General features: G+C 33.2%; 1 protein-coding gene across 1 annotated transcript in view; it reads left to right on the top strand.

The window, feature by feature from the left end:
• Positions 1–12,811, top strand: part of Dach1 (dachshund family transcription factor 1) — a 427,351-nt gene extending 414,540 nt beyond the window's left edge. Inside the window, 1 exon segment of the mRNA XM_004626295.3 lies at positions 10,097–12,811. Within this exon segment, the coding sequence (XP_004626352.2) occupies positions 10,097–10,134 (38 nt within the window). The 3' untranslated portion in view covers positions 10,135–12,811.
• Positions 12,812–17,058: the final 4,247 nt, after the last annotated feature.

A 17,058-nucleotide genomic window follows, 5' to 3' on the forward strand; every position in this document is an offset into this window, starting at 1 on the left:
ACCACTAAGACAACAATAAGCAATGTATTAATTATTGAAAATGTGCCAGTAATTGGTTGTGAAACTGTCTCATTGATATTTGTTTCTCAATAAAATTATTAAAAAATAAAAAAGATGTTAACCAGATTTTAAAAGTGTTGCCCCAAATTTGTCAGTGTAGTGAAAACCATTTGGGAGAAATAAAGGTTGGGATCCTATGACAAGTGGTTGCAGCAGCAGTTATGTTCAAACTATATCAGAGGTGAACCCTGCCTGTATAAATTTAGACAAATAATTCATGACAACACATTTTATCAGATATTCTTTCTTAGTGCTAAACACAGAATTTTCTCTTCTCTGTTGCATAGACATAGAAGACTGATGACAGTGAATTTTTTATGTTTGATAGTAATCATGGTTTTAAGATAATTGAATACCTGTGAGTTTATAGAAGTGTAATGTCCAGATTTTCACCCCAATTTGACAACACTATTATTTTGCACTGAACCAAATATCACTTATATTCAATAAGGTTGGATCATTTTTCCTTTAGAAGTGCATTCCTCTTTGTGCACTGAAAACATCAATGTAGTTGAATATGTAGCTCAAATGACCTTCTTTTTAAGATACTCAGAAGAATAGCCCTTGTATGAGGGACAATAATATTGTAAACTTATTTGGCTACATTGGAAGTGTATTTTGCCTATGGCTGGAGTTGACTAAATAAGTGAGTTATATCAGCAGTTTCCATATGGGGACCCTAGGTGCCTTCCTTACTCATTCTTCAGTTCCAATTTCATTGTCTGTCCTTCTGTTTTATTTCCTATTTGGAAAGAAATGCTCTGATCATTTCAGCTTGATTCAAGAAGATCCTTACTAGGTTTGGAATTTCCTAAGTTTAGTTCCACCTACTTTGAATTTTGTAAGTTCAAGTACCTCTTTGCAAAATTGTGCTCACCTGGATCCACCTGCAAAGTTCCTTATAAAAATGATAATTCCAATTTCATTTTGTTTTAAAAATTAGTAGGCATAGTACAGTGACCTGTATAGTACAACATGGCGTGAACTTCCAATGCTCAAAATGTGTTTTAAACTAGCCCATATTGTCTTACACACTTTTTATTGAATGAGGACATAAAAGTAATCTAAATCCAGTGCTTGATGTTAACTTTTTTTTTTTTTACTTTATTTTTAGCCATTATTGAAACTTCAGTTGAGGAGTGGGGATGTAACTTAGTGGTAGATGAGATGGTCTGAGTAAGTCCTTTTTACGTTAAACATAGAATTGTTTTCTCTCTGATGGGTAGACAGATAACACAAGGCTTTGTGTTTAATCCTGGGGTGGGGATAGTGGTCACTTACACACCCTTGAAATAAAGCATTATCTTATCCATTCTGATTTCAAATGAATTGTGCCATATTGTTCTGTTGGATAATCTATTATCTAGATCGTGTACATTTGAATCTTGTATATTTTGATCTTGTGGATATAATGTTCTAGTACTTGTACTTTGACACACACAGTCTACTTCATGTTATAGAACAGCACCATGTGCTTATGGAGAAAGCATATAAAAGAGATCTAGGGCCTAATTTGACTTTGACTCATCTCTGTCAGTTTGCAGTTTCCTAGATATACCCTTAATTTAGAAAAGGTTACAACTTTCTCAGTTTTTACTTTTTGTTTTGTACACAATCTTGAAAATATTAGCATTCAGATGTCTGGAAATCACTGTATTGTTATCATCTATCTACCTAATTTAATTAGAAGAAGTGATGTTTATTCTGTATACTCTTATAAATGGGATTTTGCTGAACGTCAGTCTCTCTTAAAATATTTCCCATGTTCAATGCACACTTTGTGTCTCTGCTTCTTTGCTTTAGGAGTAGCAGAATGTTCTTACTCTAAATATAAAATTATAAAAAAGCAAGAAACAATATTTTCTTTAATTAGCTTCTTCCTTTGGGGGCTTTAGAAGAGAGATTATGACTTGACAAAGATCCTTCCCATCTGTTCCTGTTTGTTTGCTTTTATTTTGACTTCCTTTCGTTGTCCTATCAAAAGTCACATGAATCATTAACATTTGTTTTCAACACTTGTTTTGATTTTCTTTATTTCAAATAACTAAGACATTATGTTGGGAGAGGTTCCCGGCTACCATATTTTATAATAACCTTATACGCTTTAAGTAAACATTAAACTTTGTAGATATATGATATGATATGTTTATTCGCTCTTGTGTTCATATTTTCTGCAGCCCTAGAGTAGTGAGGATTGTGCACATGCAACTGTTTTGTGAGAATAGCGACCTTCATTAGATCACAGGTTTTGAACAAAGTGATGCCATTTTTATGGCATTAAAAACGTTCTACCGTAGAATGCAATTTATTAAGCCCTTTTTGCGAAAAACACGTGAGAAATCCTTGAAGATGTCTGTGAAGTACTTCCATTCAGATATTAAATGCATATTCGTTTATTTAAACATTTTCAAATACTTTTTTCCTAGTATTGTTAGGCATAAGACATGATTTTCACAAAATGATTAATTTTAGTGATGCTCAACTGAGCAATTTAAAATTGTTCTGATTTGTTATATTCTTATATAAAACTTTGTGATCAGTATTTAAAATGATGAAATTATGTATTATGCTAGTTTTTGTGTAGAGAAAAGATAAACACTGCATTTGCATATATTCAGCATTAGCAATAGCCACCTATAGTAATGCCTGTAAAAACATTAAATTGAAGCATGAAATTATTACATTAGCAATAAACTAAATAAAACTTAAAATTTTTTAATGCAGGTATCATTTCGTTCTTCTCAGCAGTCAATAACATATAGAATGTGTATACTCACTAGGATTCACTTGACAGGTTTCAAATTTGATATTAAAATCTGATATCCAGTTTTACAAAGAATTTTAAAGTTTTCCATTTCATCTGTAGATCAAAATCTGTGTGGCAATAATAAGCAGTGTACAAAAATCCATGCCCATCATACACTCTCTAGTGACCTAAATACTTTTTCCTGTTCACCAAATTATAGCTGTAAACATCAAATCACCATGAACTTTGTAACTATTAGGAATTTGTAATTTAAATAGTTTCTCTCAACCTCTACACCCAAATGCTTTTAATTAGAAAAGACTTCTTAATTAAGTACTCCCATGCACTAAGTTTAGTGTGACAATTTTGTCGTCATATCAACCTCCAGTACAAAAGGAAATAATCACAGTGTCAAAGGAAGGTAATTTTTCTGACTTGTAAGAATTCCAATTCTGATTTCAAGTTGCTCATTTGATGCTCTACAAAAGCAAGTGCATGGCAAGTAGCAGATTCCCTGCAGAGTGCAAGGCAGATATAGTGTATATTTTCTTAATTTATGTTTATTGGTATAATAAACCTATATGGATAGCCGATCTATGCCTGTACATGATACAACTTTCTCTTTTTTTCCTAAATCCCTTTTGTTCCTTTCCATACTCCCTCCTCTCCTTTTTTAACAAAGCTTTTTCATTTTCCCTTGTTTTTTTAATCACACTTTTCTTTACCCACTCTAGGTCCTCTTTTTTTTTGAACAGTTTCTTCCTACTTTACAGTATATCTAGTTCACATTTTACATTTTGCTCCTTATTAATTCTTTCAGTGTCTCCCACCAGGGACATAATGCAGTATTTACACGTGTTTGTTTGATTTATTTCACTTAAAGGTATGGTCTCATTTAAGTTATCCACTGACCTGGAAATACCTCAGGTTTACCATCTATGACTATGTAGTACTGTAGAACTCCATTGCATATAAAATAAAACACTCAAACATATGAAAAAATGTTCAACATCCCTGATCATTTAAGAGATGAAAATTTTTTAAAAATGCTGAAATTCCATCTCACTCCAGAAAGATTGGCTATTATAAAAAAATCAACCAATAACAAATAGCTATTTTATTTTTTCCCATAATTTTATTGTAAACAAATAGCAATGAGACAGTTTCAAATCAAATTGGTAGGACAGTTTCAATAATCAACACATTGCATACATTCTTCCCAGTGGTTAATTGCTGTACAAGATGCGGACATGACATCCTATCTACAAACACCATCAGAACAAATCATTCTATTCATTAAGAGAATGTAACTATATATCTAACCTAACCACTTTGAATGCACAGATACAAAATGGATATTCATCTATATCCCCTTTCAAATAGCTATTTTCAAGAAATCAACCAATAACAGATGCTGACAGGGCTATGGGGAAAAAAAGACTCCTTTTACACTATTGGTAGAAATGTAGACTGGTAAAACCGTTGTTGAAATTAGTGTGATAATACCTCAAAAAACTAGAACTAGAGGTTCCATTTGACCCAGATACAGCCCATCTCAGTATCTTCCTGGAAGAATTAAAAATATTATACTACAGCCATATATGCATACGTATTATCATAGTGTCACAGTTTGTAATAGCTAAATCATGGAAACACCCCAAATGCCTGTCAACTGAGGAAAATATTAAAAAAAAAGATGTGGTTTTATTATACAGTAGAGTACAGCATGTCTTTTGCAGTTGATCCATAGAGGAAGAATGTTGTAATCAAATGTATCCAAAATTTGTATCTGCACAATATCAAATCATTGTACTTCTATGTAGAATGTGGTGAAAATGTCGAAAATATTAACATTTTCGAGTATCAACAGCCTTGTTTGTTAAAGGCCCTAAGAATGTCTATTGGTTTGTTGGGAAATTTAGAGTTGAAATCTATAAAGTACCTTGAGCACATTAGATGCTACATATGCCTATAATAATCATTATTTCCATTATTGCTAATTTTCTTATCTTAAAGCTCTCATCCATTTGGAGGTTAGGTGATAACTGCTTGGTAAAACATACTTAACAGCAAGAACAAATAGGAAATAATATTTTAAGAACAACATATAGACAGTGTAGGAAATGGGAGGGAGAGAAGATGTGAGGTTGTCAGGTAATGTTGGATGCAGAGGACAATTCTTAAAACACAGTTTATAAATAAGCTCTGTAGGTTTCCAAATGCAAACTGAATTCCTCTGAAGAATGAGCCTCTCCTAGGGAAGCACTCTGATGATTCCAGTAATTTTTTCTGTAGCTTGTTTTCCTAAGGCTTTCATTGGGATCCCATGGCTTTCTCCATGGCTGCATGGTGGTCTTGCTCTTCTCAGGAACAGAGAATATTAGCATTGTTGGAATACAGACTAAAAACATGGCACAGTGAATTATAAACCCAGACCATATATGCTCTCTGGAAATCTTGTAATTTACCTTTCATTCATTTAGTTAACATTTTATCAGAAACTTGAGTTAGAATTAGAATCCTATCATTCAGAGGTCTGGGTGTGTCTATATATGGTTACTCACCATGAGCAACAAAGCCCATACTCCTTCTCTGAAATAATGTAAAATTAGTTTAAATGTTTATTCCTACACACTTATAATTATCCTATAAGACTTTTCCTTCTTTCTAAAAGACTTTTAAGTATTTTTCAATGAATGGGATTATAAAATAGAATTGTTTTTAAATCTAGATATTTTAAATGAAGAGTGAAACTCTTATGAAGTCTTTCTATGTGTGATCTATTTCTGCCCTTAGTTCATTGCAAGACAGAGAATATTTAGTATTTAATTATGGAAATATCTTAATTGTAGAGGTGGGAATTTATTTCATAGCTGACATCTTTAATGTTTGATGCTTTTTCCATCTGTTAGGAACATAAATAAAAAAATTAATAGAAGACAAATTGATTAATAGTAGAATTATAGTATGTCAGATATTGAGCCCATAACTATTGTATATAATTGTATAATAAATGTGTTTTATAAATCATCCACACTAAAGATGTTTACAATATGTTTTAAAAATCAATGAAGCTTAATTTAGAAATTTAGACAAACTTTGTAATTATTATTGGCATATTTGTTTTTGTTCAAAAATTTAATAGTCGAATGCTTATTATAATTTTCACTGAAGATAGCTTGCTGAAGCATTTTCATTCTAATGGTGGGAGGAAAAGATATGCAGTTGTTGATTTCCAAGATTTTACTATGTTGTAGACTTACTTTTGATAGCTAGAAAATAAGACAAAATCTCTACCACTGAGTGAATTTTTACAATGCAACTCACTTTATATAGAGAGACTTAGTAAGAAGAGTAAGTTGAAATGTGATGACAGCTTATTTTCTAAATGCCTAATATATAGAGGCTAAATATTCAAATCTAATTATCTATTAAGATACTTTCTGGATAGGCTAAATATTTCAGCACAGGATGGAAACTGAGCGTGCACACAATGGAAAGGAAAGCCAAGATCTATGAACCAGGAGGATTGCAGAGGCAAATTTAGTGTCAAGCTATGGTGCAGTAATGCAAATATGTATCATGAAAAAAATTATTTACTTGATATAGATTCAATTAGGTATTAATAATATGTAATTAATACTTTCGTATCATGCATATATATTCTCTGCCATGGAGTCTTTTGGCCTGTGTGCTGTAGACAGCAGAGTAGGAAATTATTTTCAATACTTTCTTCTTCAATATGCACAGATTTAGAAGACTTACAGCACTAAAATGTTACTTAGAGCAGATTATCTCTTTTCACAGATTATGTGAAAGATCTCACATCATGGAATTTGAATTTCAGGAAAATGAAAAGATCTATCTTCTTCATACCTAATTGTAGAAAAATAGTATAGTCTATTTTAAAAAGCTGGGCTGGGAATGATATTCTAAATATAATTGAGTCTATGTAATAATAAGACAATTGAGTCAAAAAAAGGTAAGTGAGAATGAATAAATTAAGAAACCAAGAATTTGATTTGATAAAATTATCATCACTCTACTTCTGAAATTACTTCTGTAGCCTATATTACTCATTTCTTCTTTGAAAGTGTTTTTATGGTTTTATGCAATGAAAATTATTACAATGAAAAAGAAAATTAAAGTCTGACTTTTTAGCCAGGTGATAAGAAGTCTATGAAAATCCTAAACTTTTAGTTTAGTTTTATAATATCAAATATACTATAATTATTTAAAACCCCTGATAAGATGGAGCTATACATAATTATATATTGGCCCTTTTGTGTGATGTAAACAAGAAAAGCTGTTTTGAGCCACAAGTGATTATAATCAAACTAAGCTTAAATAAATAAATTAGATCATATTCTGAGCAGGAAAAATAAAAATTTCATAGCATGTTAATATAATACTGTCGTACCTATACTTAAAAATTTCATCAAAATTATTTTGTTGTGATGTTGATACATAATTAATTCTTAATGTAATAAACTTCTATCTTTATTATTGTCTGAGTTACTCTTCTATCCTTACTGGAACAAATACCTGACATTCAAAATTAAGGAAGGAAAGGTTTATTTAGCTCACAGTTAGTGAAGGTTTCGGTCCATACAAAGCTGGCTCCAAGGCTGAGTGGTACATGGCAGACTGAGGAAATCTGTTCATGACAGTAGAATACAGCAAAACATTAAGAGCGAATGGGAGGAGTGGCAGCAACAACACAGCCAGAGAACAAGCCTGTCTGCCTTATGTTGCATTCAGGCTGTTGGCCCCAGGCTGAATGTAGCACTCACATCCATAATCCCAGCAGCATCTACACCCATAATGCCAACAGCACTCACACCCATAATCCCAATAAGTCATGAGTTAATCACAGACTGGAGAAGTCCACCCCAGGTCTGCATGAGGCTTTGGGGGGACAACTAGACACAAATCATAACAAATATTATAGTAACTACTGATAAACTGTAGTGGTAGTGTCAGTGAGAGTCTATATTTGAAAGCCAAAGTAGGTAAATATTTTTGTATCACATATTTAGAGAAATTATTTAGCACAGCTTTCATGTCTCTTGAGATCATTTTTCTAATTAGAGTTCAGTACTTCTTTCTTTTTTTTTTTTCAGTACTGGAGTTTGAACTCATGACTCTGTGCTTGCCAGGCAGGCACTTACTCTACTGAGCTATCTCCCCAGGCCTTTAATTGGAGTTTAGTTGGATTCATTGTTTAGATTTCTAGATTACATCTTATATTTAAAGCAAAAGTTATTTTGCGGAAACATTTCTATGATCTTGAAGGTAATATTCCTCAAGTATCGAGATTTAACATAAAAAAGAATGATAGGAATATAGAATATCCTATCAATTTCTGTGACATAAAAATAATTTATGATGTGTAACCATAAATTAATCATTACTATATTTACTATAGATTATATAAAGTGTTTAATTAGTTGGTTTAATATTGAAGGTAATATTTAAAAATCTTTCGATTACCCTTCCTATATTGAATCTGCTATAGATTATTTATGTTGCATTAAATAAGATCTGATCATAAAATATGATTAACATGAAATATTTTATAATTGTTAATTACTGTTTATTCTCCTTAAAACACTACCTCCCTCCAACACATACACACACTTCAAACAGTTATCCAAGTGTTCTTTAAAAAAAAATTATGTATTTGGTACAGGCTCTTGCTATGCAGTTCAGACTCATAGTGGTCCTCCTGTCTGTCTCCTTAGCACTGGGATTATAGGCATGCACCACCATGTCAGGCCAGCCCAGTGTGCTAGGATTGTGGGGCCAGCATAGCATGTGGTACCAGGAATCGGACTGAAGTCCTTGTGCTTGCCAAGCCAGCACTTAGACCCCCGAGCTATCTCCCCAGCCCTTATCTCCCACTTTTCTTATCACTTCCTGAAACAATTCTGGAAATCCTCCTTTGTATTTTCAATTGTGCTGTTCCAGGTATCTCAATGTCCAGAATCAATTCAAAACATTTACCTTTCAATGGCATTTTGATTTGGGGGAAAGACTGAGAAGTCACGTGACGTCACATACAGTGAAGTATATGAAGACACACTTGACTGATGTTATAAAGTCTTATTTGCAGGAGGGGGACACCCAGCTGTGGAATTTACTCTCTTTCTATCACATTTACACAAGCACTTTTGAAAGACTTTCACAACATTTTCACAAAGTGACAAGTACAATAGGATAAGGGTGCTGAAAGCAAGTGGGAGCACTTTGAGGGAGACTCCTAGCAATGGAACTTTCACTGTGACAAATACTTCTAATGTGAACATTCAACATATTTTTGGTCATCTTTTGTACTTACATTTTTGAAACTATCAGACATTTTGCAAAAATTCACATGACTATATGCTTGTTTTTAATGTTTTAAAACTTTCTATTTTTTTAATCACTATCTTCCCTAGATAGCTATGAAAAGTTGAAATTCAGGCACATTTCATGCGAATACACCCATACTTCAGGTCACACCATAAACTAAAAAGTTTAGAGAATGTTATATTTGAGGAATAGATTTATGTTTTACTTAGGTTCTGTACTGGATTTTTAGCTTCCCATTTCTTGTGTTTCTTTCAGTATGTGTATTCATTGTGACCAAAATTTGATTTCCTTTGAACTTTTTGCATAACAATGTTTATTTTTCATTGGCAAAAGTTAAGGCATGGATTTATATCTCAATATTTAATTTTGGGTTAATCCCACTTCAAGAGGAAAGACTACATAGTTCATTGATAGTGATGAACTATGGCTAGTGGCTTTCATATACAGAGCAATGAATGTGCACAATAGCTATATTACAAGGTATATTAAACAGCTCTGCTAAAGTTAACACAGGGGCTTAGTCTTTCACGAAGGAGACACACCTGAGTGCATGCAGAGCAAATTTGAATCTGTAAGCATGGAGGAAGTCATTGTCATTCAAGAGAAATAGACTAGCTTTGCTTATCAGTAAAGCACACACACACACACACACACACACACACACACACACACACTCTTATCTATTTTCTGAGTGCTTGGGAACTGATATCAAAATAGCAAATATTTATTTATGAGAAGTACAGGGCTGTATTCTTTATCTTATAAACCTAATGTAATTATGAAATTAACTTTGAGAATATGTGAAAAGTAGTGCTTCTTAAGTGAGTGAAGGTAAAATAAAAACTGCAAACTTTGTAGCAGGCTATATATATTTTGTATACACATTTTCCTCCAAAATACTATGTCATTAACTGTTTTTTTATTATTCATTTTTAGATGGAAGACTGTATTTGAAAACTACTGTCATGTACTGAATCTTTCCTGTTGAAGAAATCCTATGTCATAATAGAGAATTGCATTAAGGCATTCACCATTGGAAAGTTCGGGAAAATAAGTCCTTTCAAGGGAACTTCCTCAATTTTGTGTATTACATTTCTTTAACACTTAAATATCCTACAAAAAAAGATCCTCTATTGGTTTTCACCTATTGTTTATCCCAGAGACCTGAGAATGATTGTAAATGTACAAGTATGAAACTTCTTACAGTTAGTAACTGCAACTTTTCTGCTGGACACTTGTATACAGAGTTAAAGACAGGTCTGAAAATGGGACCTGGCTTTTTTTTTTAATGGAATGAACCATTTCCCTCTTCTGACAATTCTGTATCTGAGCACATCAATAGACTCTTATATCCGTGGTTACCCAGACTTACAGAGTAATGTCCCACTGAAACCAGCAAGAACGCATGGAAATGAACTTGTAAGGGGCATAGAGGATTGTGAAAGAAAATAAAAAGAGTAGTATTTCATTATGTTCAATTTTAAACTCTAATGTTGGGGTTTTCGCCTGAATTTTTTTTTCATATGCTTTCCAAAAGACCAACAAGTGGATGTTGACATCAACCCAATGAAGTAACATTTTGCATATCTGAAAAGAAGCATTGAATAGAAGCCAAAAGGTTTTGCTGAAGGTCTCTGTTTCTTAAAAATAAAATATATAAATATATATATATAAATGTAACATTTTCATTCCAAACTGGTAGTGGTATATAGGATTAAAATAATAAAGTTGCTTCTTATTCAAACTGTTGGTCACATGTACAGTATATAAACATAAAACACAAGGAAGGTATTATGTATGCAGTAGTATACTAGAATTTAGGAAAATGAAAATTTTAGAAAATATGTTTTGTCACCCTGTTGGTCAGAAAGATGTCTTTCTGGTTTTAACGCATGCAGGCATGTAAATATTTGTCTGAAGTCACAGTATTAATGAATGAGACTTAAGTATCTGGTGACATCAGAACTCTGTCTCAGCCACTTTTATTTGTATATTGATCCCTAGTTAGTGCCCCAAGCTGCACTACTGAGAATGGATTGTGGCTGAACAGCAAATCAAAACACCAGAAATATTTTTATATGTTAATGTCATATTATGTTAATGTTGCTAAAAAACAAAACTTAACAAATCCTTGATGTATCAGTCCAATACCATGTAGCCCTGAGTGATAAAGTTAAGATGTGTTGTACTTCCCACCCGGGTCAGAGGGAAGGGTGGCTATGTGTTATTTTTCACTGTCTTTTTGAAAGTTACAGTATGTGTTTTCACTTTTGTGCAGATAACTGGAAGTAAAGCTGCAAACAGTGCTTATTACATGGTGAAGTTACCTTCTCTTTGTTTTTTTTATGTGTGGAATTACACCTTTAAAGACTGATATATCACTACTGCCACTATACAACTTATTATTTTCTGTCATCTCAAAATTTTATTATTAAAGCATTATTTATTACCGTAACACAGCAAAATTATAAGGGTCTAAATAACGAGTTTAAAATGTTCAGGAGAGTTTTGATTGGGTAATGACTATTTGGTTTTAAAAAGTTAACATTAGAAACACTCTGGCACTAAGCTTCTATATTTTTAGGTCTTCCTTGTAATGCTGGGACATAATTCTTTTATATAACTTGCTTTTAAACAGCTAAGCCCATTTTAATACAATTAAAAGGTTCTATGTATGGCTCAGATTTTAGCTTGCTTTAAAAGGGAGCAATATTTTTTTATTTAAGATATTGTTAGTAAATGCTTTGTAGAAATTTGATTTTCTAAACCTAGTTCTCCCATAGCCATCTTTGTTCTTTGATCACAAGAGGTTCTAATCCTACTTAGTATGTATCTTTTTATTTTGTTTTGTTTTTTCCTATACTCAGTCTTTAAAGGATTACAACACTTAAAATTTGATTGACTTGTGGCAAGTTTTTGAATTATACATCTTTGAAAAGATTTTTTTAAAAGCCTACATCTTACATATGTGGTAGAATCAGGCATCACTCTGCTCCTGGCATAGAGTCACCTGTTAAGTGGGGTTAAATCATTTTAAAATACATACTTTCAAGACCTTTGAGAATGCTTTAGTGTTTGGTTTGACATGAAAGGAAATTTTAGAAAGGATTAAAGAAAAAAGCTATCAGTTATATGTTAAGAAAAACTCTTACTAACATTTTGTAAATATTACAACTCATGAAGTGTTATTGTAAGTCTGTAACTTAAATTTTTTTCCTTTTTTTAGTTAAACAGGTTGGTTAGAAATTTGTGTTTTGGCATAAGCAAGTAAAATTGTGCCCATTTTATGGTTTTCATGCTTTTGTAAACCTATGAATATTAATGTCTAGTTGTCCTATATTATAACCACATTTGCGCTCTATGCAAGCCCCTGGAACAGAACATACTCATCTTCATGTAGGACCTATGAAAATTGTCTATTTTTATCTATATATTTAAAGTTTTCTAAAAATGATAAAAGGTTATTACGAATTTTGTTGTACAAAACCTGTACAAAAATCTGTTTTTACATCATAATGCAAGAATTGGAAATTTTTCTATGGTAGCCTAGTTATTTGAGCCTGGTTTCAATGTGAGAACCACGTTTACTGGTATTGTATTTAATTTTCCTTTTCTTTTCAACAATCTCCTAATAAAAATGTCTGAAATCTGCCTGTGACTTTATTTATAGTTCGTCTTTATTAAATTTTGTGAAATGCATAGCATTGAGGAATATTTACTTTCTAATGGGAGGCATCTAAAAACAACATAAGTCAGCTCTTTGCAATGCAAAGGGAACAATGTTCAATGATTTTATTTAACATGCAACTGCTTCTATCTCTAATATGAATTACTGTGGTGAGAAAACATCATAAAAGCACACTCTGTAGTTATTGTTTAACAAGCAGATTTCCATATTTTGTTTCTTGCCAGCTAAGCAAACTGCCCACATATACATGATTTATTTATGTACATTTCTCAGTTTATGAAGCTGTTATTTGTACCTTTTTCCTTTATATTCTTATATTCCCATGACTCTTATTTTACAAAGCTTTGTGCTGAATAATGTAAAGTAGACATGTTGATGGAACAAAATATATGACTCCCATATCTATAAGAGTGTGGATTTGTAACTCTAACTTACTGTTTCGCCTTCATTTCTATTATTGGAAAAATGCCCTTAATAACTTTGAAATTACAATACCCTTTAATAATATAGAAACATTTTAATCAATCTGAAGTGCAGCATTTGAAGAAATACTGAGTTGCTGTCTGTGTGAATATTCTAAACATTCTGAAGAGAACAGAAAATAGATTTTTCTGTCCAATGAATTATTTAAATGAGTTCTTGAATTTATTTAACTAATTATGATCTTTATCTAATAAATCCTAACATGTTTATGTGACCATTACACATTTTTGTCTTCTGTCATTATGTGTTTATGTCAGTAAGACTTGTGGTAGAACACCATGAAACCTCTGTGTGTTAGTGGAAGTTGGTGGTCATTTAGATACCTTCCACCTTGTGTTTTCATTGGAAAAAGGAAATTTACTATATGCGCAAACCCATTTAGTACTGCAAGAAAGTAGCTCACATTTATAAATTATATGAATTGCATTTTTAAACACAAGAAGTAAAGATGTTAATAGAATCAAATCATTAATGTAAACAGCAATATACGAATATCAATTTTCACCTTGTGCAGGGTTGGTGCTGACATTTATCTTCAGTATGCATAACTGGTATATAAAAACTGAGCTCATTGTCATTTATTCATTTAAACAGATTCATTAATAAACTCCTGTGCTGTGCAGGATGGCCAAGGATGAAAACATAGGTGTCTCAGAGAAGCTACTAATTTTGTTGAATAGAGCATCCAGCTTTCAGGAAGATCCCCTGGCCACCCTTTACTCTCTAGCAGACACAGAACAGGCACTAATTGCTGGCTGCCTTATCTTCCCCTACATTTGATAGTAACAATCTAGTGACTCTCTTGATACAAACTTCAAGATGACTTGGAAATCAGATAATTGAATTGAAACTGAAAAAGGAGAGATACATCTTTTCCCCAAGGTAAAAAAAAAAAACCAACCATAATAGTTATTCTTTTCGTGTTGCTTGTTAATTTATTTGAATGACATCATTCTTCTTAACCATAGCCAACTTTCATATAAGGTAAGTTAGCATGTTCAACCACAGACAAAAAATAACATCCACAAACGAATTCCTGATAAACACACTATTTACTATGAATGGGCAATATCTAATCCTTATCACTCAGCATCTATATAGCTTTAAGATTAATGATAATGATGCTTTAAATACATAGTTTAAGTTCCTAAATGCCAGAGGAGTGCTAAGGTAATGAGTGAAATTTGTAGTTAAAACATCTTTTTACATTGGAGATTCTGAGTGGAACAGTTGGGCTGTCCAACAAGGGCTCCTCTGAGCATGGTAACATAAGCAATTTCCTTCAAGGGTAAAAGGCAAAAAGAAGTAAGTCCTAAAGGAGAAGTACACAGAAGAGCTCAAAACTGAAAGAACCACTGTCCCAGGAGTTCAAGCACCCTCCTCTCCTACATCTCTCCTTTTGAAAGTGTTCTTACTGCTTTCTGGTCTCATTCCAGGCATGTTTCTTCTCTCATCCATTTCTGGACTGTATTATTGAGAAGCATAACACCCAGCACATGGAAGTAAATGAATTATTCTCTCTATCTCTCTTGTTGTAAGTCAGACTGACTGAGATTTCTGATGGTCTCATGTCACAGGATATCCCAGTGGGATACTTTGGCAGTGCATTAAAGGCATGTAAGAAATTTTAGGAAACACTAAGTCCAGTTAAAGTTGGACCCCTGGGGTTGGGAGAGAGACTCAGGATCTTTAAATTTCAGGTGATCTAACAATATCTAAGGTGAAGCACTAACACACTGGAATGAAAAGCACCATATCAGAATAGAATTGGTGAGTTACTCTGACGGGGCACAGAGGTAACTGGTGGTGGTTAAGGGTCATTGTGGGCTGAGCGGACACTGAAAAAACCAACTAACAGTTCTGTAGAATCAAGTATTTTTGAAAAGTAACTTGTTACATTGTGAACTTATTCCAAGTTGGATATGAATTTTGCTACCTAGTTGCAGTTGAAGTCTCATGATTTTTTTCCTAAAAGCATTATCGATAAATACGGCCACAGCAACAACTAACAGTTCATGGAGATGAAAATCCAATCTGTTGTTACTGAGCTCTTCTACCTCCTTCTAGTACAGTCCCTTCTTCAGCCCAGGCTATTTGGAGAGCACCCTTGTTCTGTCTTGCCAAGGATCCAGTCCCTGAGAAGCAACACTATGACCTTTTCAGAGAGCCTGCAGGCTTGTGGAGCAAAACTTGTAGTTTGAAGTGGTTCTCCAAGTAAATTAAAGGAGCATTTAAGCAAATTACCTTAGGAGGGGAATATAAAGTCCAATAAGAGAAGTAACATCTACACTTGTATTGGTCAGATGTTAGTCAATATAGGTAGACAAAATCTTTGCAAATATAATGCAGAATATATGCACTAAAAATGCTATGTGATCTGAACATGAACAACCACTGTAGATTAATCTAAAAAGAATCTAATGTTTTTATAGTGAGGTAGCTTCCAGATAACAGTAATTACTTTTCATAATTGACTCAAAATTTTATGTTTTCTTTTTAATTTTTTTCCAACCTTGCGTTTTTTGTCTGCCCTTTCAATGGCAGCAACAAACTCCCTATACATTAGTCAAAAGATGAAAATAAACTAGTTGATACACCTTTAGAACTATGTATAAATATTCCTATTTAGCGTAGCTACCTACTTTCAAAAATATATCTATTTGATATTTTAAAAATAAGGACTAAAATTATTACTATTTCATTATTAAAATAATTAATTAAAATTTCATTCTTTTTTTTTTTTACAGTACCGGGGATTGAACTCAGGACCTTGTGCTTGCCAGGCAAGAGCTTATTCTACTAAGCTATCTCCCCAGCCCCCAAATTTCATTCTTAACCTTTTTGGCAAGAAATATGAAGCTGGGAGACAATATAGAAGCTAGTAAATTTATCTTATTTACTCATTTTAGTAAATTCATAAAGAAAAAGTTTCACTCATTGAGTTGAATATTTCAGATAAGTCTTCTGGTTACCATGTTCTTAGGTTCATTGACACTGAGTGGTTTGTGGCTTCCTCCATTAACATATCATGATACTTTAATATAAGTTTTAATGGTGATTTTTCTTTTCCCACAGAAAGGATAAGCATATATCAGAACATAGGTAATAATGGGCAAAGGGTCTTTGGAAAAGAAGTAACAGCAGTACAGAATGGAAGGGCAAGAGCAGAGAAGATGGCCTAAGAACAAAAGGGAAACAATCCAAAAGCATAGGAGAAAAGATAGAATGGAGAATGAGAAGGAATGGGGCACTCACAATTTACTGTTACAAACATAACATCTAGTGCTTACAGCCACATAAAGTTGACCATCAGGAAGGTTGGGAGATACCCCTGACTCCAGACATCTTTCACCTTTAGTTGGTGGGATGTAGCTGATTATATTACCACCTTGTCTGACTTCTCTTTTGTCTGCTGACTGCTCAGTGTTAGGTACAATCACTGGGGCTTCTTCTTGTGCCTATGCCATGTGCATCCACAGTGAACATCCATTCATTCTTCAGCAAACACTGGAGATGTGGATGTATTCTCCCTGTGCAGTTAAGTTTCTCATGTGTTTGTTAGAGCACTATATTCTTGGTGTAAAATTGAACAGATAGGGGCTGGTGAGATGGCTCAGTGGTCTAAAGCACCTACTTAGAACAAGCTAGGCAAAGCACAGGGACCACGGTTCAATCCCCCAGCACCACATGCCAGCCAGCCCCACCCCCTGGTGGGCTGAGCTGGCCA

The sequence above is a fragment of the Octodon degus genome, unplaced genomic scaffold, assembly GCF_000260255.1.
Source record: "Octodon degus isolate 3935 unplaced genomic scaffold, OctDeg1.0 scaffold00013, whole genome shotgun sequence".
Lineage (NCBI taxonomy): Eukaryota > Metazoa > Chordata > Mammalia > Rodentia > Octodontidae > Octodon > Octodon degus.